The sequence below is a fragment of the Lepisma saccharinum genome, chromosome 7, assembly GCF_977018435.1.
Source record: "Lepisma saccharinum chromosome 7, izLepSacc3.1, whole genome shotgun sequence".
Taxonomy (NCBI): domain Eukaryota; kingdom Metazoa; phylum Arthropoda; class Insecta; order Zygentoma; family Lepismatidae; genus Lepisma; species Lepisma saccharinum.
In genome coordinates, this window is record NC_139235.1 from 84,467,048 (window position 1) to 84,491,545 (window position 24,498).

At 37.1% G+C, this 24,498-nt stretch overlaps 1 protein-coding gene across 4 annotated transcripts in view; it reads right to left on the minus strand.

Moving 5' to 3' along the window:
• Positions 1–1,690: 1,690 nt before the first annotated feature.
• LOC145989979 (testis-expressed protein 2) overlaps positions 1,691–24,498 on the minus strand; it is an 89,133-nt gene continuing 66,325 nt past the window's right edge. For all 4 annotated transcript variants that reach the window (XM_083125537.1, XM_083125536.1, XM_083125535.1 and 1 more), the window contains 2 exons: positions 21,606–21,726; positions 1,691–19,785 (listed from right to left, as the gene is read on the minus strand). In XM_083125537.1, coding sequence (XP_082981663.1) covers positions 19,717–19,785; positions 21,606–21,726 — 190 coding nt within the window. In that variant the 3' untranslated portion in view covers positions 1,691–19,716. The remainder of the gene's footprint in view (positions 19,786–21,605; positions 21,727–24,498) is intronic.

Genomic DNA, 24,498 nt, shown 5'->3' on the forward strand with positions numbered 1-24,498 from the left:
TACATCCAGCTTTTAAACACCCAGCTTCCATGATGCCAGTGTGAAGGAAAACTAATAAAGGTTTTCAAAAACACACCAGCTTCCATGATGCTGAAGTCCTAAACCTGGATAAAGTGTGACGGGAAGCTATTTACACTTTGTGTCGCATATGACGGTGTCGCAACTGTCATGGAATATATTTTCAATACAGTGTCGCATACGACGGTGTCGCAAAAGTCGTGGATTCATAATTTCTAGCCAATTTCCTATAGGAAATCCAGTTCCGTGATAGACCTTATAGTCCACTTTCATTTGGTACAAGAGTTTTAAACACCCCCCACAAAGTCACTGGCACAAACTTGCGCAGCGAGATTTTTCTCAAGATAAGGAAATAACGGATATCTGATGTTGATCGCATCTTACTCTTTGAACACCTTATCACAGAATAAACAGAAAACATTTTCAGCACTTTGAAAAAAAAGATTGTATGTGTTGGAGTTGAGTATCCACAATCACATGAATCATTCCCCAGGAAGTCTATTTTCAATTTGAGCTGTTTAGAAGAGCCAGACCACCAGCCGCCACTGTGAAACGTAAAAACATCAGTCGCAGAAATCGCAGTTCAAAAAAACTGATTCGGTACTATAAATCGCGATTTCAAAACTCCTTAGAATCCCTTCATCATCAACGGAAGTATTGTAGCATGGCGTTCATCAGAGAGATTGCTTTAGCTGTGTGTGATGGTCTTATTCTATGATAAAAGAATTCCAAGTTCCGTTGCACCAATGTGCACCGTTGCCCCTCCCCTATATTTCCCCTATCTGTAGTTCAGAGTGTAATTTACGAGTACATATAAACATGATTTCTCACAGACACTGACGGCGATTGGGTGCAAAATCGGGGAAAGGGGGGGGGGGCAAGGACAGTTCACTTTATCTTGGTTTAAGCATTAAGGCTGGTTTACATTGGTCGAGTAGACGGGAGAGTAGCTGGAGCGAGTAGAGTAAAGCTTCAGTTTTGAAATATTTACATTATGGAAACCCGAGCAAATGAACATGTTGATGGACAATTTGCTTATCATCTTCACCGTCGGCTTCACAAGATTAACCTAATATTGCATCTGTAAAAGAAAAGTTACTACATTACGTCAATAATACATATCAATTCATTTTTACGACAGGAAACTTACACAGCCGCTGGGGATATGATTTTCAACTCAGGGTCATCAACACTTCGTAATTACACATGGCAAAAACATTCACAGTAATTTAAACCACTCTTTTTTGTCATCTGTTGGCTGAGCGCGTGTACATATTTTCTCCTTGAGCTTTCACACACACGCCTGCAAAATAGATCAAGACACTTGCGCATCAGGTCAGGCGAGTTGCCTCTTTACCAGCGCGTGGCGCCACCATCGACCTGTCATTAACCAACAGCTGAGTTTTAATGTATATAGCGTGCGACACGGGTACGAAAGTGAGGGAATATAAACAACATTTTTTCTTCTTCTGTTCTGGACAATTAGGCGTCCAATATAGGAAAGGATGCAAATTTTAATAGAACTTCTTATAAAATTTCCTTTTTAAAAGCAAAGGAATTAATTATTATTATTAGTTGCTATTATGTCCTGCATTCCGGGGGAAAAAACTGACTTCCATCAATCACAAACATCCAGAAAGGGATTAGGTACAAGAAAAATTAGTCTCCAAAATATATTTCAGCCACTTTATTTAAAATTTCCAGTCACATGTATGCCGGTCTCATAACATACACATATATATTTATTCCTAGCAAAAGTGTCATATGCTATTATCACATTTTCTTCTAGATTTTCAAGTTTGCTTTACTTGCACATTGAAAATTTCTGGTTTTAGGAAGCTCATATTTTCATTTTTTTTCCATTTCTTTTTAAATTACAAAAATCACAACACCAACATTGATAAAATAAATTTAGACAGCTCATCCATTCACACTAGCATAACCAGTTGCACATTTACACTCTTACCCTGTGCAATATCACCTCTTTCTAAACACATTAACTACAGATTTACGAACACTTCAATCATTTACATTTAAACGGTAATAATTTCATTCATAAATTGTTAACATTACAACAATGTAACATTCTTCATATCACATTTCAACAATCATACTTCTATGTTCTGTTGACAAAATCAAAATTGTTAAAGATGATGATTTGAAACACAAAAGCTTTCTAGTGAAAAGGCATTATAATAAAAAAATTTACACCTCATTGTAAGGTTCAAAATGAATGGTTTATGCAAATATTATCAACGCGAGTTGCTGCATTACGTTGCTGTCTAGGTATTTCTTTTAAAAATATAAAATAAATATGCTTACTTCTCCATAAAACAATTACAAATACATAGACAACAATGAATGCAGCATGTGAATAGATTTGTTAATGTTCCTGGGCTGAGGACAGTCTAAGCAGATCAACAACAGAATTATCTAAAACAGTAAAAAATTTTGGAAAAAATAAATCTTGCTAAGACAGCCAAGTCCAAAAAGAGTTCCCAAATTAACTCCAATTTTTGACACGTAATATTCAGCTTACTATATCCACTGGCACCAAATTCAGAAATTTTCAAGCAAGCACTATTTGATTTTGAATATGTATGACCATTCTATTATTTTGCACCTTACATCATCTATTACAGATTTTTAACCTTGACACGCACACTACAATGTAATAAAAATAACCCTTTAAAATAAATACATTCTATCAGCGCTGTACACAGGAATGGGGGGGGGGGGGGAAGGGTGAAGGGTGACAGTTTTTATGAGTGAGTTCTATATTTTGTCATATTTTCGTGCACACGTCATTCTTTCTTAGGAAGAAAGGGGACACTGGAATGTCAAATTTTTATTTCAAATTTTTAAATAACTTTACAAAGACAATGTTGTTCTTCAATTAGTATTTCACTTAGTTTATGTGCTTTCCTGCAATTTTTGGCTAATCGAGACAATAAGGATACATAGCGATTCTATGACATCTATGAAGGGACATTCAGAATGTGACACTCATGCCCGAACAAGAACTTGTCCTGAAACTTCAGTAGCAAGCTCATGGGGCAACCAATCAACATGTTCGGCCACCAATGCGACAGATGTTGCCTTCAAGAATACAACAGCATTATTTTTGGCAACAATGAAAGATAAACATTCTCTTCAATTTGCATATTGATATGTTTCTATACTAAAGAGGCCAGCTTATTTTGCTTATTAAAAGAAAGGAAAAAAAATATTATGGGGTGATGCGTGGTCAGCACAACGAACCCTCAGTCGTAGTAGGTTTCCATGACCAGTAGCTCTGCAATTTCGTCACGATGGTGACCAGTCCCTTACACAGTCCTAAGTCTCAGGAGAAAAGTTGTTACGCTTCCTCCCCATAAGACTCGAACCTGCGTTCATCTCGTAGTAGGAGTCCAAAACATGACGCCTCAGACAGCACGGCCACGGTGCGAAACTTACTTTGCTTACAGCACTATAAATTGATGACGAAATAAATCATATCAAATCAAAAATTAGATTCTTGTTTTCTGAGGCATGCTCAAGGAGGATGTTAGACAAGCCACCCCCCCCCCCCCGCCCTTCGGCAAGTATTTCTAAAGTAAAGAAAGGCAGGAAAAGATGGGCCAATGAGGACCGACTACTAAAAAAAAAAGAGTATATGTCCTTGACATGCCACTGCACTAAGGTACCCAACTTACATTCATCCCTTCCAAAGTGTCATTTCGGGATATATCACTGCCACCCCCCTCCCCTTTCCTGTGGACTGCATACTAGTAACATAAAAAGAATAACGAAAAGCAGAAAAGTGAACGGATACTAACTGTTATGTACAGTGCAAAACAAAATGCCCATCAATACTAATACTATTATTTTTGAACTTTAAGAAAAGTTTCTAAAACCAATAATATTGAACTACTCTCTGTCTACTGTAAGAATGAAGTCAATGTAAACAAACACATGTGGCTGCTGAGAAATCCTATTGGTTCTTCGAATGGGAGCTGTGCAGTAATCTTGCACGTAGGAATACAATGAATGTGATAGAACCATACCACTCAATGTAGTTGCTATATTGAAGTTGTGGGTATTACAAGATGTAAAGGTACAACCAATATATTCACGGGTGAATTAGCACTAGAACTAACACATAGGAAATGGACTATTTATCAGGAGTCACATGGTTCTTGTTTATATTAACTTCACTCTTGCAGTGGATGGAGAATACATAATTTAACCTAATGAGTTGCAACTAAATGTTCCCTTCTTTCACAAAGTCTGCTAATAAGTGCAGAATTCTTTTAGTTTATGGCTTACAATTAGTTGATGTAATATGGCCACAAAACAAAAATAGTAAAACCTGATTTACAAGGCTCAATTCTGGCATTAAAATTTCGTTGCTTTCCTTTTTGTTCATCTAAATTGAAATTCTTGTTTTTCTTTCTATTTGTAAAGAACTAATTATAATAAAAATAAGTTGATATAATTGGTCATCAAGTCTACCACATTAATGTAACTAAATCATCAATATATATGCATAATGCCATTGTGAGGAAAGAAACTAGTGTCATAACACTGAACTAGACACGTTTCTTTACAAATTGACATACTTTTGAAGAACCAGACTGATAATCTATATTCTCAATCACCATCTATCCTAGATAATATTGGAGAATTTTTGTTTGAAACTTACTGTTGTTTAGATATATGCAATAGAAGATTAGGCACAATAAAACAACACCGACTTTTCCCAGATACTTTCCAGATCATTCTATAATGATTTAACAATATTAACAAAAAGTAAGTGTCAGATCTGCGATTTTTCATTTTTATGATATGAACCACGTTTATTTGATATTGTTGGAAACAAATGACTTGTCTCCATTGCAGGGGCGGCCGGTCATAAGGACGATACGGACGCCGCACTACCGTGTGCGACCGCAAGTGAACAAACATTACATTAACATTTATATGTTAGCTTTTACATTGTCTGAATTGCAAATATTCCATTGCTTATAGATCGTTGGTTAGTCGGTTCTGTATTCATTCTTCCGCGACAATTGCAAAGTTTGCACGCCACCATGCGGGGGAATACGGAACTTCGAGAGAAATCTGGCGGGGCGCCGTCCTCCCACCTTACGAGACGTAGAGCATTCTCAGGTGCGGTCGCGAGGGGAAAGCGGCGAGGGAACTGTGGGAATAACACGCGCGGGATCTCTGGCTGGGAGTACGGAGGGTTTGTCGTCCGAAACCCACCCCCTAGGCGAAACTGGCCCTCTCTCCGGAGAACGGTAAACAATGAAGAGTTGCCAGAAGCAATGAAGTTAACGTAAGAAAGAAAATTACCAACCATTGAAAAAAAATATTCTGTATTCCATAATCTTATTCATTTATGACAAGAGTACAGCAATAAATAACGCAATTTCGAACGAGGAAAGAAAATGTTGCTAACTGAAAAAGTACAGACTCTTGCATGATTTTTGTTATTTATCGTCGCTTTTTGCTACTTTTCGGTAATCACGACGATGAGGATGAGTGATGGTATAATGAAATTGATGGAGGGGCACTCACAAAGAACACACATACCCATGCCGGGATTCGAACACAGGAACCCTGGCTTTGTAATGCGATATGCTAGCCACGGAAGTCGGCTATAGATTCTTGTTACACGCAAAACTATCGTGTAGCTATATGCGTTGTATTTTTTCTGAATTTAGTGAAAAGTACATTTGGATTACAATGATGTGGAGTACATCATGTACATAGATTTAAATACATGTTTTGATTAGCACGTTTGAAAAAATTCCTGATAATGTGACAAAGTTCTCCAATTTCTTTTCAAGGCGGATGTTAAATAAATTAAAAACTCGTCATCTAAACTCACCAAGAGTTGCTACAGGAACCTGTAAACTACAAATTTCTTAAAATTTGGCAAAATTGTCTGGGAACCCCGAAGCAATAAAACGACTCTTCGTTTTCCATGGAAAAGTGAAGTGAAGCTTTTTCGGTAGTTGTGCATTTGTCGCGATGAACAGTGTGGATAAATTGTTGCTGCGAAGTTTTTCTACCAGAAGTCTGGAAGTCTGGATGAAAAATAAACAAAAAATCTAGTCCGAATTTGAATCTAGACAAGTGTCAAAGAAGGGAGGTCGTGAGTTTACTCGCAAATTTCGCGTTGAAGGACAGAAGGATAAATTTCAGTTACAAGCATGTCTGAAGATTTCTGGTAAGTTTGAAGTTTTTACTTTAGAGCTTCTGGTAACGCAGATATCACCTTTCCAGTGAGATATTTATTTTGGTGCCCTATTTCACATATCAATTAGTCATGTTGGACAGGAGACATTTTCTGTGTAACTTTTTACTAGAAATTTTCACGATTAATGCACGTAAATATTCGTCATTGTGCTTATCAAGTTGTGTAAAAATTAATATCCCTTCTTCTGAATTTTCCCCTCTATTAAACGACTAAATCTGTTAAAATTCTATTTCTTCTTCCATCTTCTTCGCATTACTGTTAAATAATTATTAATTTAAAACGTGTAAAACATGATATTCGATAAACACCAAACGTATCAATTTCTTATCACGTTGGCTGTTATACGAAATTCATCATTTAAACTCGCATTACTAGTAGAGAAAATTTGTGCCGGTCCCCGTGGCGGGGTGGTTAGCACATCGCACTACGACGCCAGGGATCCCGTGTTCGAATCCCGGCCTGGGCATGGATTTTGCGAGTGTCCATTCATCAATTTCATCATATCATTCATCCCCATCTTCGCAAATTAGCCAAATGTGGCAAAAAGGCGAAGTAAAATAAAGCAAATCAATAGAGCAAATTTGTGAGATATCGCCCCTCCACTTTGGATCACCACGAGCCGCCACTGCTCCATTGTAACAGAGATTGAGAATTTGTGCAGCTTTAACTCCTCTCTATGTGCCATAAAGTTCGCCTGGACCTTCGGCCGCAGCCAGGACAGTTATTTTGAAATTAACTGCTATGATATTCCAAAATTCAAAAAATTACTTCAGCTTAGAATTCCATCGTGACTTTTCCTGTGGTTTGGTTTCGCTGTTATCTAGAGATTATCAATAGTCTTGGGATTATGGAAGTCTATTAAACTATTGAGTACTACTATAGTATGGGGGTGACACCTATAAATCATAAATTTCACACTTTTTTACATTGCTAACGTATCATTTTGGAATGCGGAACATTTCCTAAGGTGAAATAATGCATTTCTAACTATGATAATTTCTATTTCTTACATTTACGAGTACTTACTGTTACTTGTTATTTCGATTCTGTAACACACATTATGGCAACAGTGTACTGGTTCATCGCGCGTTGTGAGAGTGTTTTGTCGATTTATGCAGGGTTGCAACCTCCTTCACCGGAAAATACCTACTTTCGTGCCCGGATTTGAAATTATGCTAATACCTCGCAAACCATTGATGTTAGCCCCAAAAACAATTGACAATAGCCCCAAAAACAATTGACGTTAGCCCCAAAAACCATTCACGTTAGCCCCAAAAACAATTTTCCATAAGGTTAGGTTAGGTTAAGTTACGTTAGGCAAGCATAGTAAAAAAAAATACTCGACACGTCATGTTCTAGTGAAAACATGGAGAGTTTGAAACACTGACTACAGGGTTACGTCATCCAACACACGGAACATCGTGCTCTCGTGCAGAAAGCAAATGGCGGCAACAGAAACAGCGTGTCGGACAGAGATTTTAGCAGAAAACAACATGTATTTGCATTAAAATGGATCAAAACTACATTCACGAACTTCCACAATGCTACAGAAAAAGATTTCCGTAAGTACTTTCTCCTGTAAATTTGAAGAAATCAGTCACCCCTATACTATAGTGTTACGAACTATTGATAATATCTAGATAACAGTGAAAGCAAACTAAACGAAAATTCACGCCAATGCTCTACAAGGAATTCTAAGTTGATGTAATATTTTGGATTTTGGAATATCATATCGGTTTTTCAAAGAAGAGGAAAATTCGAAAAAAGCTGCGAAATATAAAGACAACAGCTAATGTAATCCAGACAAAGAATTCGTAAGAACCTTCTTTCATGAATTTTTGAACATACCTATAATTTAACACAATTTAGAATATCTACATGATTCTACAAATGTTGATGTTTTGGAAAAGCTAAATTATAACATTTAGGCTCAGATGGACCTTTGGATCCTGCACGCCAGGGCAGCTGTTTTCGAAAAATTATCATTTCATTTCCCTTCAGTCTGATTTCTTCGTTACCACCGTGTTGACAGCAGAGTTGTCTTGAAAAAACAATGGGTATTAAATTAGTCTCAATATACACAATGATGAATGACCCTTCATTGTCATGGGCATTCTCGAATATTGTGAGGTCTCCCCGATGGTGCAGTGGTAGCGTCATCGCCTTGAAATCATGGGATCCCAGGTTCGATACCCGGTGGAGGCACATAGTGGTTCAGATCCCACTTTAAACTGTAGGTCCAGTCCCAATTAGCCTTACTGTGCATAAAGTGGACTTAAAACACCAAATCAATCAATCAATCGAACGAACGTTGTGCATCTGAGTCAGTATGAATTCTTATATGATGCAGTGATATGGTATTATAATCCTGTGTAGAAATATTCACTATATTATTTCACTGTACTCATATATACTGTGTATGTATATGCATTACAAAAAATTTGAATATTAGTCACAGCGAATTCTCTGTCTTTCCCTTCCGCTAGCAGTTAGTTTGGCAACAGCGCAACAACACTGGCTGCCTATTGAATTCATGTTCCTTCTGAAAGCGTACACAGCATAGATATTATCAATAGATTCGTAGCTACGTTAAGTCTATAGACAACAGTGAAAGAAAACCACATGAATGTTCTAGAATGAATTTTAAGCATATGTAAATTGTCATATTTTGGAATATAATAGCGGTTTTCTGAAAGAAGATGAACATTTGAAAACAGCTGTTTTGGTGTGAGCCAAAGGTCCACTCTAGCCTTAAATTATCCAATTGGGCAAGCCTTACATTAGTTGCAATACTTAACTCAATATTAACTACATGGCTAACTTTGTACAAACATTAGCAAATATCAGAGATGGTTATGATAAACACAAACACTACAGCAATAGGAGGTTATACCTTGGCTATACTTACTGAAAATTTTCTCTATAACACCATCAATAACAACAGTAAATAACATTTCCAAAACAATTTCCATGGGAAAGTTTACTCATAAATAGTCATAATAAAGTACAAGAAAAATTATAACACCGTCTAATGACAAGTAAGGCTGTGTGATATCAACTTATCTATACTGTTTAAATAGAGTAGAAATAACAAATATAAAAAAAATTATTAAATATTAATGCCAAGCACAATAATATCAACAATCATGATACAAAATATTGAAGTCAATATTTTTACAATGCTGTAGCTTCAATATTTTCACAAAATACTGACTCAATATTGATACATGGAAATATCACACAGCTCCACCGGTAAATAACAAACAATGCCTTTCATTTACAAACAATTCGGCACAAACTTATATATTGCACAAGAACAACACACATCATGCATGCCGAGGACTAGTTGGAAATCTAACAAGAAATATGTCGCTGTCACTTCACCACATTTCTATCTAAATACACATATTTTCTTTCCCTTATTGTTCAAAATATATTATTACTCACATATTCAAGAAATATTACATACATCATCAAAAAACATGCTTGATACGAACAGATCTTCACACACTTTAAGGCAGGAACAAAACTTGGCAATTAACGAAGTTTGCGAGAAAATGTGGCACAGTCACACAATTGGAAGGTTTGTCATCTGAGCAAAGAATATGACACACAGTGGGTTTCGTGTCTCAATTTTACTTGCAACAATCCAATTTGAATTTCACCCTATATATTCACCGTCATATTTCGTGTCCTACTGTGCAAGGATCCGAAATTGTTAGTGCTACTGGATAAGTGTTCTATTTCAATATGAGTGAAAGTTGATGTATTTACCACCTTCTTGCTTTATTCCTAGTGATAGGATAGATTAATCCTTCCACTATGGCTGTTACATGAATATCAGTGTGTCGGTCACAATGTAATTTAGCGTAAAAATCTGCCATTTTGCTCTTTTCTAATGAATATAAAGACAAGAAACTTCTGCTCAAGTCAATAAACTGCCGATATAACATTTACCAATCTGACATAAAATTCCAACTGCTGAAGAACAGGAATAGTTCATTAGGCAGATTGGGTTATTTTACGTTGTTTTTTCTGCTACTTTTGACTAATAACAAAGATGAGGATGATTGATGATATGATGAAGACACACAGACAAAGAACACCCGTGCCCATGCCGGGATTCAAACCAGTGTACTGTGATAACCACTTTGCCACAGAGGTTGACAATAGTTAATTCGCCTCCTTAATCAAAGGATGTAACCTGGATGCTCTGTTCTGTACCTATGAAAGTTAATTCACATATCCAGACTTTGTAAAGTTCCTTTTTCTAAGACAAAACCCATTGCAGTCACATTGTTACATGCTTGCTTCATGAAACACTTGTAATTTTATTTTGGATCTGCAAAATATGGGATATTAGCAAAAACTGAAAATTGATCCATCTCTAATTTCTGGCAATGGCCTCGAATGTTTTTTTTTTTAAAAGACATCACAGATCCTCTTTTGGAAATCACATCTGGAACTTCTGAAGGACGTGCTGGTCATTTGACCTACAGCAGCAAAGTAATTTTCACAAATTTCTCTCCTTTCTAAAAACTGCTCCGGTATTCAAAGTTCTGAAGAAATTCCTCAAATGTTACTTTAAAAATGTGTTTAACAATTTAAAATAGAAGATTAATTCCGTAAAATTACAATTAAAATTCCTTATAGAACATTCAGGTAAATCTTTGTGTGGTTTGCTTTTCCCATTGTCTACATGTTTGTGATAATTTCACAGCACAGCAAGTTCGTTTTCTATTATATGAGGCACATCCAAGTTCCAATGGCATCTGTATGCGGTGCTAGTGTTCAGAGCACCATGTATGCAGGCAGGAAGAGGTGGTATGTGGCTGTAATGTAGTGCAGTCACAACACTGAAGGCAGTGATTTTAGGACAGTGCTAGAAGGAAGATGGCAGGTCTCATATAGTCTTCTGCAACTGTAAGGTAGGCTAAGTGATGTAATCAGATTTTTGCATGTTCAAAAGCAGATGCTGGCAGAGATCTACCGGCAATTGTGCAAGGTATAAGGGCCAGATGTCATGAGCGACAGTATGAACGGATGATGGTGTATACAATTCAAGGAAGGGCAATCCAATGTGCACGACTTGATACAGCTTGAAGTGGGAGATCTTTGACTACCCCACCCCCTTGGTACATCCCTTACTTCACATCTAGGGGGCCGACCCCTGTGGCAGAGTGGTTAGCACATTGTGCTACATGTCAGGGGTCCCGGGTTCGAATCCCAGCCTGGGCATGGGTCTTTGTGAGTGTTCATTCATCAATTTCATCATCACTCATCCCCATATTCGCAATTAGCCGAAAGTTGCAGAAAAGCGAAGCAAAATAAACCAAAATCAATAAACAAAATCACATCAAGGGACTTATCCCTTTCTTCAGCTAAAGTGTTAACTGGCAGAATAACGTTTTGATAACAATGCAGCAGTACAGATGGTTCCAGTCTTCGGCACAGACACATTTTACATGGGCATACAAAATTTAGTGTGACGCTACGACAAATGCCTGAACAACAGTAGCGAATATGTCAAAAACTACATTATGAGTCATCATAACTAATGCAGTAAATGTCAATTATTACTGATGTTCTTATTTTACTTTACAGATAATTGGAACTCAACTTCTGGAAGCACCTCGTAGCTATCTAGAAAACAGTGGAAGCAAACCACAAGAAGATCCGCTCAAATATTTTAGAAGGAATTCCAAATAGACGTAACTTTGCAGATTGGAATGCCACAGCAGATTTTTGAAAACTGCTATGATATTCCAATCTGATGCAGACCAAGGATCAGAGACACCCATTAAGTTAGATATGAATAGATTCAGGGGTACTTAAATTTTCATCTCCAAGTATCAAATATAGCATATTTTTCCTTTGATATGTTTGCAGATTTGGAATTAAAATATTTCAGATGTTCAACTTCTCGTTGCTTGCCTTCAAGAAGTGAAATTCAACCTTGGTTCTTTCAAGTAAAAACTGTCATTCACAATCTTTGATTTTTGATTTTCAGCATATTTTATAGGTACTATTCGATGCTTAATGTTTTAGCAACACGATTCAATTGTACAATACACTGAACACTTCTGTAACACTAACTGTATTACACATATTTACAATACTATGCTGCCCACTCTTACACCTCAGCAATGTCTTGTTACATGTAAAGTTTACATTCTTATCGGTGCTAGCGTTAACAATGTATGCGCAACAATAATCATTCACGCAACAGAAATTTAGTACTGACTGACATGTATCACATATTAAAATGCAGTTTTCACAATTCAAAAACTGAATTTGAGAAGTGTAATTATATAAGCAAAAACAATTTTAAATCATGCACAAAGCTTCCCACATGTGCCTATGTAATCCTAGTGAAACAATGAGCTAGACACATAAGAAAGTTAAGGAGGGCATGGTGAGAAACGATGTTTATCTTTGACACACTTCTTTCTAACATTGACCACCACCATCACAAGTAGGATGCAAACAGTAAAAGAAATAACAGATGAGCATGCTGATGTGGGGGTCAGAACTCAATGTTCTGAAAAATTGTCCTTAACCCTCCAACATGTATCTCTTGAGATACATGGGGCTCAATTGTTATTTTCTCGGAAGGAATTAGATGTGCAGTCCTAAGCTTCTCAGTAGCTTCTTACCTTTTGTCTGAACACAGACAACCACCTGGTGCCACTAAATGTTTTGTAACTGTGAGACAGACTGAGCAACTTTATTTGGGTGAGTTTGTTTGCAGAATGGATCATTTGGATCCAGAAAATATGCTGAAACTACAGTGAAACCTCGATTTTATGTTTTTCAAGTTAACAGACTGAAGAAACTTAAAATACGGGAAAATGTAAAATCTAGGAAAATTTTATAACGTTTTACTATGTTGGGACCATCAAGATTGAATGTATAATGCAGGGAAATGTAAAATCCGGGTTCCACTGTAATTTGTTCCATGTATTAGTAATGGTCCTCCTCTGTGGCTGTGCGGTCTAAGGCACTGTGCTTTGGGCTCCGAGTGCGGAACGGCATGGGTTCAACAGTTCAGCCTCTCCGTTCTCGGCCTGTGACAACCCACCATCGTGAGGAAATTGGAGAGCTATGAGTGAATAGCGTAACCCAGTCATAAAAATCTCCTATAACGGTTGGGAGTTCGACCTGCTGACCCCACATCACCCCATCACTGGTTGAAGATCTCAACACCTCTAGGTAGTATTGTGGGAGGGAGACTGGCAGTCGGGAGATAGGCCAAGGCCCTTCAAGGGCTGTCGAGCCACAGATTGTTGTTATTATTATTAGTAATGGTGAAAGCAATGAAGATGATCATATCAGTGATGAAGGATCTGTCAGCGATTGTGATAATGTAGAGTAAAGAGGAGGTGACTCAGAAACTGAACTGGAATGTGGTGACCGAGATGAACAGCAGTGGCCACATATAAATAAAAGTTCGTATGGTGACAACAAATATCATAAGTGGTGATAAAGATATGTATTTAAGTTAGAATCATTATATGTAGGAGCAAAATATAATAAAATGAAAGTTAAAAAGTAGCCATGAATATATTAGGAAAACTGTACTTGTATCTCACAGATACAGATACTTCACTGTAATAAATTTATGTTTCATTTTTCTGTGCAGTTTTTGTTTGTGATAGATTTCAACATCTGTTTATGTACCCGTTAAAGGTATATCTTTAGATACAATGTAACAATGTACTTTTCCAGGTGCAACCGATGAAGAGTTAAGAAAACAGGCCGAGATTTTCATGTTCATAACAGCATTACAGTAGTTCCGGCCAAAGAATGGACTTGGAAATTCTATTTTTGTCTTTTCTGTTGAAAAGCCAGGTAGGGTCACATGAGCCGCTGAACCAATCAGCTTTGTCCAAGTTGCCATGGTGAGGGGAAATTCTTGTGGTATTCTGCGTTGCCAAATTTTCGTTTAGAGTCATTTTCGAAACAGGTGGCACCCTCAACAAGGTCAAGTATGGTGAAGCCTAATGGTTGCTAGAGCAGCAAGCGAATGGGTCTCAGATTCCCTGCCTCACCCTGAAATGCAAGCGAAGGGGACATGTTGACAGGAAGAGGTGTCGTGTACGACTAGACAAAAGTCAGGTGAGTAGCAACCGGTAGCAACACCACTTTCGCCCCCTTTAACTGGAGGCGGAAAGTCTTGGTTTCCTCAAGTCGTTTCTTTCACCAGGCGGACTTTAGAAATTTCCTTTTCAGCAGTTGAAATCTCCTATACCCAGAACTGGAAAACTGCTGGGTGTGCCTATAACATAGGCTAGAACCGGTCAACCAGCTGGATTTGTGTAAGAGTGCTCTCATATGCATGCGTGGACTACAGAGCAAGCAGCAGTACTGTAACATTGTAAGAAGGGTGGAAAGAAAGGAATGAGCTAGGCAGGAGGATTTTTCGGTCGCGTCCGTACAGTGAGAAACCTCTTGCCATCTGATTCGCGAGAAACAGTGCAGTGTGGCATAGCAATCGCAGCAGAAGAAACAGGAGGTAGTTCCGTGAAAAAGTGGGTGCCTCTTGCAACTCCTATGTTGCTTACTGGCCTTGATGTGCAGTGTGCAGCCCGCACAGGACGGAGTGCTTGCTGGTCTCCACAAGAACAAGCAAATTGCTGAAGCTTGACATAGAGTAAAGCTCCACACTATTGGTTAATTGGAGACTGTTCTCTATTCAAAATGTCAGCACTGTCATCCAATTCTTATTATTTTTAACAATTTTACCCCATTTTACCTCGACTGGTCACAGGTGTGGATCCACGGGAAGGGCGATGATCCAAAATGCCTACAGTAATTTTTTGCACACATATAATCTATATTTTATTTTTGTCTCAGTATTGTCTATGTAAGCTATTGTTTATTTCATTTCATGATGAAAAACATTATGGATATTTTGTAAATATTGTAATACTGAATGTCAATAATAATTATGTTGTTATTAATTTTATTTCAGTATTGAGGTCTTCTGGTAATAATCTGCATTGGGAATCAAATTAAATAACGACCCTAATGCTTTATGTATTTTACATTTTCCTGGTGCAACAGGGGTGACATGATTCTAGAGAAAGATCCTTGTTTCCCCACTTTTCGTCATATCTTCATATCGTTCAGTTTTATCTCAACGGAAAGATATAATAATGATGGAAGAAAATAATAAACATTCTTTCCTAATGCGAGATTCGGACCTAGTATCCCTATTTTCACCCCATGCACATTAATTCCTATACAGCACGGAGTAGTGCTACATATTGTTTATATAAAAACTATGTGAACATTGGTTAGAATGGACTTCTGTAGGAAAATCGCCCCTACATTCTTCGATCTGCCAATGACTGGTCACATGCACTATTAAAAAATATGAGGTTGGAAAGAAAAAAAGTACGTTAAAGGTAAATGAGTATCACAGTAGATAGAATGGAAAGAGTTTGGACAAGTATGTTTTGGTCACATGGGCCACTCAGTAATGTTGTGGTTTCTAGCTGATTTTGAAGCATTGCAACACAACTCTACATATTTTCTTCACCAGAATAAACTAAGGCTGATTCAATAATGTTGCTGCTGCAGGCAGTGCATATTGTTACTTTGTAATATATTTTAAGGTTTGAGACAGAAAGTGTTATGCATTGTGCACTTTAATTATCAAACTTGGTAAACTGTGGCACAACAGCCCTTTGAGAGTCATGCCGTGGTAAGTGGCTTTCATCTGATAACTCTTTGTCAGTGCATCGATTCCGATCACCAATTTCCAGATTTTATTTTTTCAAGTAGCTAGGCACGTAGCCAGGGGGAGGGCTAAGGGGCTGAAGCCCCCTGAAATAACACAAATATCTATTTTAAATGGTGTATTGTGGTAATTAATTTTACTTCCTTATCAGGATTAAACATCTTGCATAATAATTTGTAATATACTAAGAAATTCATCTTCCGAGTTTCTAGCCAACCTTTTTTTCACCTTTACATGTCGACTGCTGATAAGGGATGAGCCCCTCCCGAAATAAAATCCTGGCTATGGCCCTGCAAGTAGCTCTTTATCTGCCCTCATGATGCTGAGTCAACACTGAAATTTAGAATCTCCCACCAGGGTTTGAACCCAGAACTGCTTGCACCAAAAGTGAGGGTGCTAACCATTTGGATAAACAGGAGCTCTGTAAAATTGTAGTCATTTGGAGCAAAACGACAAAACTTGGTGTGACTGAGCTTAAGTCAACTTCTAGCATGGCACAACACAAATCCCTGTACTGATCCCTTGCGTAAGTGTTGGACCTGTTACAGTACTTTTAGTTACATTTGTAGCTAAATGATGTTCAAATATACAAGTAAAGATGCATCCTCTTCAGAGACCTGATTTTTCTCATTTACAAATTTCAAAAATCGGTTATTATTTTTAAAATTATTTTCCCCAAAATTCACATTTTTCCAAGAATAAGCTGTATACACCATTAAAAATGCTTACCAAAAAAAATGTATCCACACTCAGTCTATTGTACTTGCTACAGAATTTCTGTGCCAGAATTTCAAAAATGATCAATATTTATTTGCTTAAACAATAAGTGGTGCAACAGCTCTTGAGAGCCAAAAAATACGTACCGACAGCCGGCCTCACTCCCACATGCCGCAGCAGAGGTGGAAGATCATCCAACAAGTTACAGGGTGACGTGTGGTCAGCAGGATGAATCCCCAGTTAATGTTATAGGTTTCCATGACAGGGTTAAGCTCCCCAATTTCCACATGATGATGAGTGGGTACCCAGTCTCATACACTGGCAGAAATCTCAGGAGAAAAGTTGGTGCACTTCACCCTACAGTGTGCATCCTGTAGCCAGAACTATTTAACAGGTTGGGACTTTCAATAGAGCCATTACTCTAATATATAAGATACTTTATATTACTCAGTGAAAAACATGAAACATTTCACCAGACTCACTGCAAGTTTAATGGCTATGCAAATGTACTGCTAGTTACTTTTACAGGACTATTAGTTACATTTACAATTACTTTTTTGTACAGACCCTAAACCAGAGCTCTCATGTAGCTGAATGGTTAGTGCTCACAACTTTGATGCAAACCAAAAGTTTAAGATCACTTTATGCTCAAATAGACTAAATGAACCTAAAGTTAAAGTGTAATCGAAACAACGATGCAATTTACCTCTACCAGGAACTGAACCCAGGACCTCTGTAACTACGCATGGAACAGGGACTTGGACAATGACAGAATCAGACAAAAGAAAGATGCAGGCAGTGGAGATGAAATTTTTAAGGAGTATGTTAAAGAAGACTAGAAGGGATAGAATAAGGAACGAGGAGATCCGACAGACAGTGGGTGTGGTGAAGCTTCAGGACAGAATAGATCAGGCACAGATGAGATGGTTCGGACACATGAAGAGGATGGATGCAGAAAGACTACCAGTAAGATTACAATGCACAAGGAGTGGGAGTAAGGCCAAAGGGGAGGCCAAGATGTCGGTGGAAAGAGCAGAGTGGTGGAAGACCACGAAAGAATGGAGAGACTTGACTCCTATGCCGACCAAGCCAGAGGCAAGAAACTGCAAAGGAGGATGCTGATGATGAACCGTGGATTAAAATGTGATTTTGGTGCGATGTATCCTGGAAACAGTAGCTGGTAATTTCCAAAATTTCAGCGTTCAGTCATCATGTGGCATGAGCCCTGACCACTGCACAAGGCATTCATTTCCTCAATAACCAAATTACAGACTACTCGTGGGGAAATTTGAAAGAAATACTAAAAATGGCATAAAAGGCCAAATTTGCATTGTTTTGCAACTGACTATGCATAAAAAAAGTGTTCAGCATATAATTTTATGCACTTATAATTTACTTTTTGGCAACCATCGGTGTAATTGTGAAAAGTCTAACATTTAAATTTTGAAAATTATAAAAATTCTTATAGCTATAGTATAAATGAAAAGAAGACAAAAATTGCAAATTTCTGAAAATAAGCACGAATCTACCTACAATGGGAAAGTTTTGTAATATGGAAGATCATCTTTCTATGTATATATTTCTGCTTAAGAATTAATATAATATTAAATTATGAAGGCAGCAGGACAGTACAAAAAAATAAAGTCTGGTATATTTCTATTCGTTTCTTACACTTATGCATTAATTTTCTTAGTGTGGTTGTAACAAAAGCTTAAGAAAATGTATAACCAATTTAGCTATAGTTTACTTGTAACTGTGTTGGAATATAAAACAGAAAAAGTAATTAAATTTGACATTAGAGTTCAGAAATTAATGAACACATTTTCAAGCATTTCTTCTTTTTTACTGCAATGCTTCAGTTTGAAGTGGAAAGTGACCATGTACACATAAAAAAATCTACTGAACCCTCCTCAAATCATCAAGTTCCATCACGTTACGTAAGTTAATAATAAAGCAATGTTAATACATATCATAAAGAAAAAGAGAATGATGCTAAAATCATATTGGAAAATAATATGGTTTAGAATATTTAATCATGCACGTTACATTTACTTTTTTTGTTTTTTGCATAGCTAGCACATAACATTCTTACAGAGTGAATTACAAAATAAATAATAAAACTGGAATTGTTACTGAACACCTGCAAAAATAACATCCATTTTCGTTATATGCACTATTTTCATGTCATGAACATATGCAGTAAATGAATGCAGCGATAAAGTTAGCAATTTAATATGGAAAAGAAAAAGAAGCAATATTTACTATTTCTAATATTGCATGCCCTCAAAACAAAACAAAAAATACTGAGAACAAAACACATCACCAGATAATTTGTAATAACGCAAAAAAACACAAATACACATAAATATTGATAAAATTATAGCAACAACAATACTTAAAAGTTTAAACATAAATATATATGTGATACAATCTGCTATGTCTGGTGTAACAAAATTATAATTTATAAGGGCCCACCACATCCATAAAATTAACATGAAATATATAATATACTATTCATTTATCTTTACCTTGATAGAAGACTTTGGTCAACAGCTAGAACTTTTCAGAGAAGGACATACGTTAAACAATTGTCAGGAGTTCACACTTTACCACTAAAAAATTTTGGCCTTTGCAACATTTTACAAATGAATTATATTACAAATGTTAACATCAGTTCTCCCCACTAGGGTGAATGAAAAAATGCACAGCTCAGCATAAATGCAGATTTTAATACAAAAGTTAAGACAATTTTTTTTTTCAAAATAAAAACTAGAGACAGCCTTTAGAAATATCACTTTTTCTTATTTAAAAAGTAGGCAACACTGTTCATTTAAAAACCATTTAGTAAACAAGGAACACTACTTTATTTTATAATAATATTTTTACTCAGTTTTCTTATAAAAAACACAGTGTTCCATTTACACACACATATATATGTATATATATATTATCTATATTAAATGTAACAAAAATATCACCAATTTTCAACTCACTCTTGCATGCGGCTTGTCATTCCTGGTATGACAAAGTCGTCCATGTTTGGAAGAACAAAGACTTTCTGAAATAAATAAAAAAACAGAGCATGTTCTACTAATTAAGATGGAAACACATCGGATGTAAAGAAGTCTAAACATGCATGACTGAAAGTCAATTTTCTGTTAAGAGAAACATTTAAGTTCACTCAAGGGGATGAGCGTTTCATATACAATACACATTAACTTCTATTATGTGAAAATCTTTGTAAATATTAGGAAAAAAGATAACAAGGAGATGGATTTTTCTTTTAAGGGCATGCGATACAATTTCCACGGGAGTCTTCCCAAGCCCTTCCGTCCATGGCAGTGTGCCAACTTAGCTCTCTTGGAGCCACATCTGGCTCTTTCCTGCACTCTAGCCGGACCCTGTGGCTGCGACGCCAAGGGTCCCGGGTTCGAATCCCGCTCGGGTTGGTTGTTTGCGAATGTCCATTCATCAATTTCACCACTCATCCCCATCTTCGCAAATTAGCCAAGAGGCACAAAACACAAAGTAAAATAAACTAAATCAATCAATCAGTCTTTCGTGCACTCGTTCGGCTGTGAACTGGGACGCCCACCCCCCGTGCCCCACTATGATGCCATCTCTGGTTCCGACCCACAAAGACCACCTTTCGTCATAATTATACATTTTGCAGGTGACGTGATATTGTTATATTGGCTGCGTCACCCCACTCTCTCTTATCCCCAGCTACTTCTTTATAGCGCAATGTTAGACGTGAAATTGACATAATTCTTTACTTTCGATTTCATACCACCATCGGTGGATTATTTAGATAGGTGATGCAGCCGGATCTAGATGTTTAAAACTAACAATAAATTGTCACCAATTTAGAGTTAACGATAATAGCAGTGTCCTACCCCTTTGACAACTAACATTACCCTAGAAGGCACTTTATCCAGCCATCGTAAATCTAGCTCCTTGAGAGTCAGTTTTAACTCCATTTAAGGTGAAATTTAGTTCTTTTATGCCCATCAGGTTTGGCAACACTGCCAGGAGGCAAGGAAAAAAGCATTAATCATATGGGAGTATGGTTTGATTCATTCTCCTGTGAATATAAAATTTCCGATGGAATAGAAAGAGATGTCAACGGGAAGAGGGCAGTTTGAAGATGAATTTCACCAGCGGAAAAGTCGAAACTTCCGTTTGATTAGCCGTAACTTGATGTTGAAGTTGATTCCCCATAAGGAATACATGGGATTCCGAAAATTATTATTCATCATATTTTTCAAACATCGTGTCCAGCTTAATAATCAACATAACAAAATGTTTGCACTTGCAACATGGAGAGAAATTCATACTCTTGGATACACCCAGGGTTTGTTTTAGTAGCAGTGCTCATTCGGGCGATACTGAAATAAATGCACAATTGGTGCGTAATTGTATCTCCTCGCCTCAAGTTGATGTTGCAAGAAGATTATGAAATTACATGAAACTTATCTTTGTAATACATGAATCTTATTAAATATATCAGCCCTTGAGGAGCAACATCTCCCCCCCCAAACACACACAGGGGGAAGGAGGGAGGGAGGCTCCCGCTATTACAACAGCTCAAACCCATCACGTGCAGCAGACGAAATGGCTACACCAGCACCCCTAGCGGTAGTCGAGGAAACAACAACAGGAACCGGAAGTCAACCTAACAGTAAAGCATCAAGTTCCCAAGTGGATGGTGGCAGAGGCCACCGAAATTAATAGAACATTTGCAAGTAAGTTTCGCAGATATATCTTTAGTAACTCCCTTACGTCTTATATTATCAACTGCGTTGTTTATTCCCCTCAACATGAAACTGATAATGTACACACTTTTCACCGAAAAGAGCACAATTAAAGAAACTATACCTGGAATTCGAGGCCGAGCTTTCTTTCTATCCATTCCGTCACATGAGTGATTGTTACCTGACGCTCGCCAAGCTTAGGTTTTGCAGATAGCCACAGCTTAGGATTTCCTCGAAACCCATACCTGAAAAACGAATGGTTCAATTCATTAATGCACATTACAGTCTCATGATTCTTATTAAAAAATAATTTTGGATGATTTTTTTTTTCTTACTTAAATTGATTAAAAAAAAGCTTAAAATTGCTAGAATGGTTTTTGACACCATACATATGGAAATTTCTTTTTTTATGTTTAACAGTTTGATTAAACCAAATTAAGAAATAAATGTAAATATTCATTTTTCTGTTTCTGATACTGTGTACATGAACCTACTATGAAAATGTTTGTTGAGTGTGATAATGAAACTATAATTATTTCAGTAACTTTTCTTCCAGTGAAATTAAAACATTCTGGATGTAATTGTAACTTAAAATATTTTTCACAGTCTTTGTAGCTGAATTTTTGAATTTTTTTATAGTTTGCAAAATATCAGCTGCCATGTTATTTACAGTTTAATGATAATTATGCCATGTACGGTTTAACATGATTAGTATTTTGTGTATTATTCTACGCAAAATGTTTGGTATATTTGCCTATAAAAATTATTGAATTTTAAATCAAGATACATGTGTTTACATTTCCTTTCGTACATCAGTACATATACGAGGTGTGGCTAGAAAAAAAACCGGATTGAAACAAACGACAAGCGCGTCAAGGTCAAGCGGTGCATGAGTGTATAACGTGATATCCTGCCTATCGACTGTGTGATTGCCCAGGCTGCGCGGTGCTCAGTTCCACTGTAGCTTGTGGACGAAGTGAACCGTACATCTGTACTCCGTTGGAGAAATGTTAAGTGTGAAAGTGGAACAGCGGATCAATGTGAAGTTTCTTATGAAACTCGGAAAATCCGCCACAGAAACCTATGTTTTGTTGTAGGAAGTGTACGGAGATGAGTGTTTATCACGCTCTCAATTGTTTGAGTGGTTTCAAAGTTTTAAAGAGGGACTTTCATCCTGGACGACCTTGCACGTCAAAAACGGAATCAAACATTGCAAATGTCGGTGAATTGATTCAAATTGGGTACCCGAAGGTCAAACTGTCAACCAACATTATTTCATTACGGTGCTCACAAGCCTCCATGAGCAAGTAAGAAGATGGCGAGATGATTTGTGGAAAAGCAAGTAATGGATTCTTCATCAGGAAAATGCTCCTGCCCACACGGCATTGTCAGTCAAGGCTTTTTTGGCCAAGTATGGAATCCCAATGTTAGAGCATCCACCCTATTCGCCAGGTATCACTCCGTGCGACTTTTTTTTTATTCCCAAAGGTCAAATCAGCATTGAAAGGAACCAGATTTACGACCGCAGAATCTGTGAAAACAAAAGCGATGGAGGTCATGAACATGGTTTCAGAAAATGATTTCCAGCACTGCTTCCAGCAATGGAAGATTCGTATGAAGCGGTGTATCGATAGTGCGAAGGAGTACTTTGAAGGGGGTAATGTTCGTATTGTACAAAATAACCAATACAAGATTTTGTAGCAAAGTCCGGTTTTTTTTCTAGCCACACCTCGTATTTTGTTCCCTCTCTTAGAGCCTAATCAACACCATTAAATGATTATGAGATTAATGTACTTTGACCAATAGTGGTTCTGATATCAACAAAATCCTTATGTGCATTATTCTTTAATTATTTCTTTAAAGTGATTTTTTAAAAAAATCACCTAATTTAAATTTTGATTTAAATTGTGATTAAATCAATTCACGTTGCGTCCAGTGGCGAAGCGTGGTGTCACTGGAAGGGTAGGCACAGGCATGTGCATTTGTGTTGTTATGGGTGCTACTTTTTTAAAATATGAAAAATATAACCTTTAAAGTTATTTTTGAAAACATAACAACATATTCTTGCATCTATCAACGTACCTTAAAAATTGTTACTCTTGATGTGTGCCAACTCGTAAACCGTATTTCTTGATTTTATTGTAAATTGATGCTTTAGATGCCATTCGAGTGGCAGTCATCAATGTTCCGATGCCCCTTCTTTCTTCCTATGCCCGGTAATAGGCTTTTATGCTTGTTTTTGTAGCATTCCAGAGTAATAGAAGTCATTATTCCCCACGCTCACTTCACACTCTCAATAATGAAAGCCGACCCCCCTGGCGGAGTGGTTAACACATCGCCGTAGGGGTCCTGGGTTCGAATCTCGGCCTGGGCATGGATGTTTGTGAATGTCCATTTATCCATATCATCACTCATCCCCATCTTCACAAATTAGCCAAAAGTGGCACAAAAAACAAAGTAAAATAAACCAAATCAATCAAACAATAAAAAAATAAATGAACAAAATGAAAAAAAAAAAGATAAAATATAAACATAAAACAACAATGCAACAGAAGTAAATCGAGAAGCTAACGAAAACACAGAACACTGTGATAGAAACATTTTTCGCCCTCGGAACAAGTTGTCTTTGCCTTTATACCTCACCTTCCCTTTCCCCTCGTTGGACACCTCGCACTGAACAAGAAACAGATGTGAAGCCAGTTTGTACCCTGTGTCCAGCATTGCCAACCTCCCAATCAGAAAAAGTGTGCTGATTAAACTCTTAAATTTTGCTAAATGCAACTAAATTGTGCTCGGATGACTTAGGTTTGTAAGTTCATTTTATGCATCTATTGTGATGTGAACATGCGTTGTTGATTATTTACTACAGTTAAACAATATTGGTAATTTCCCCCATTAAATTAATTACAATGGTTTTACCAATTAAATGGGTTCAATATAACGCTTGAAAAAGTTTTGAGAAAGTTCGACGACTAGGAAAGGCGGCAGCTTCTTTTATCTGTGACCCAAACTTTCTA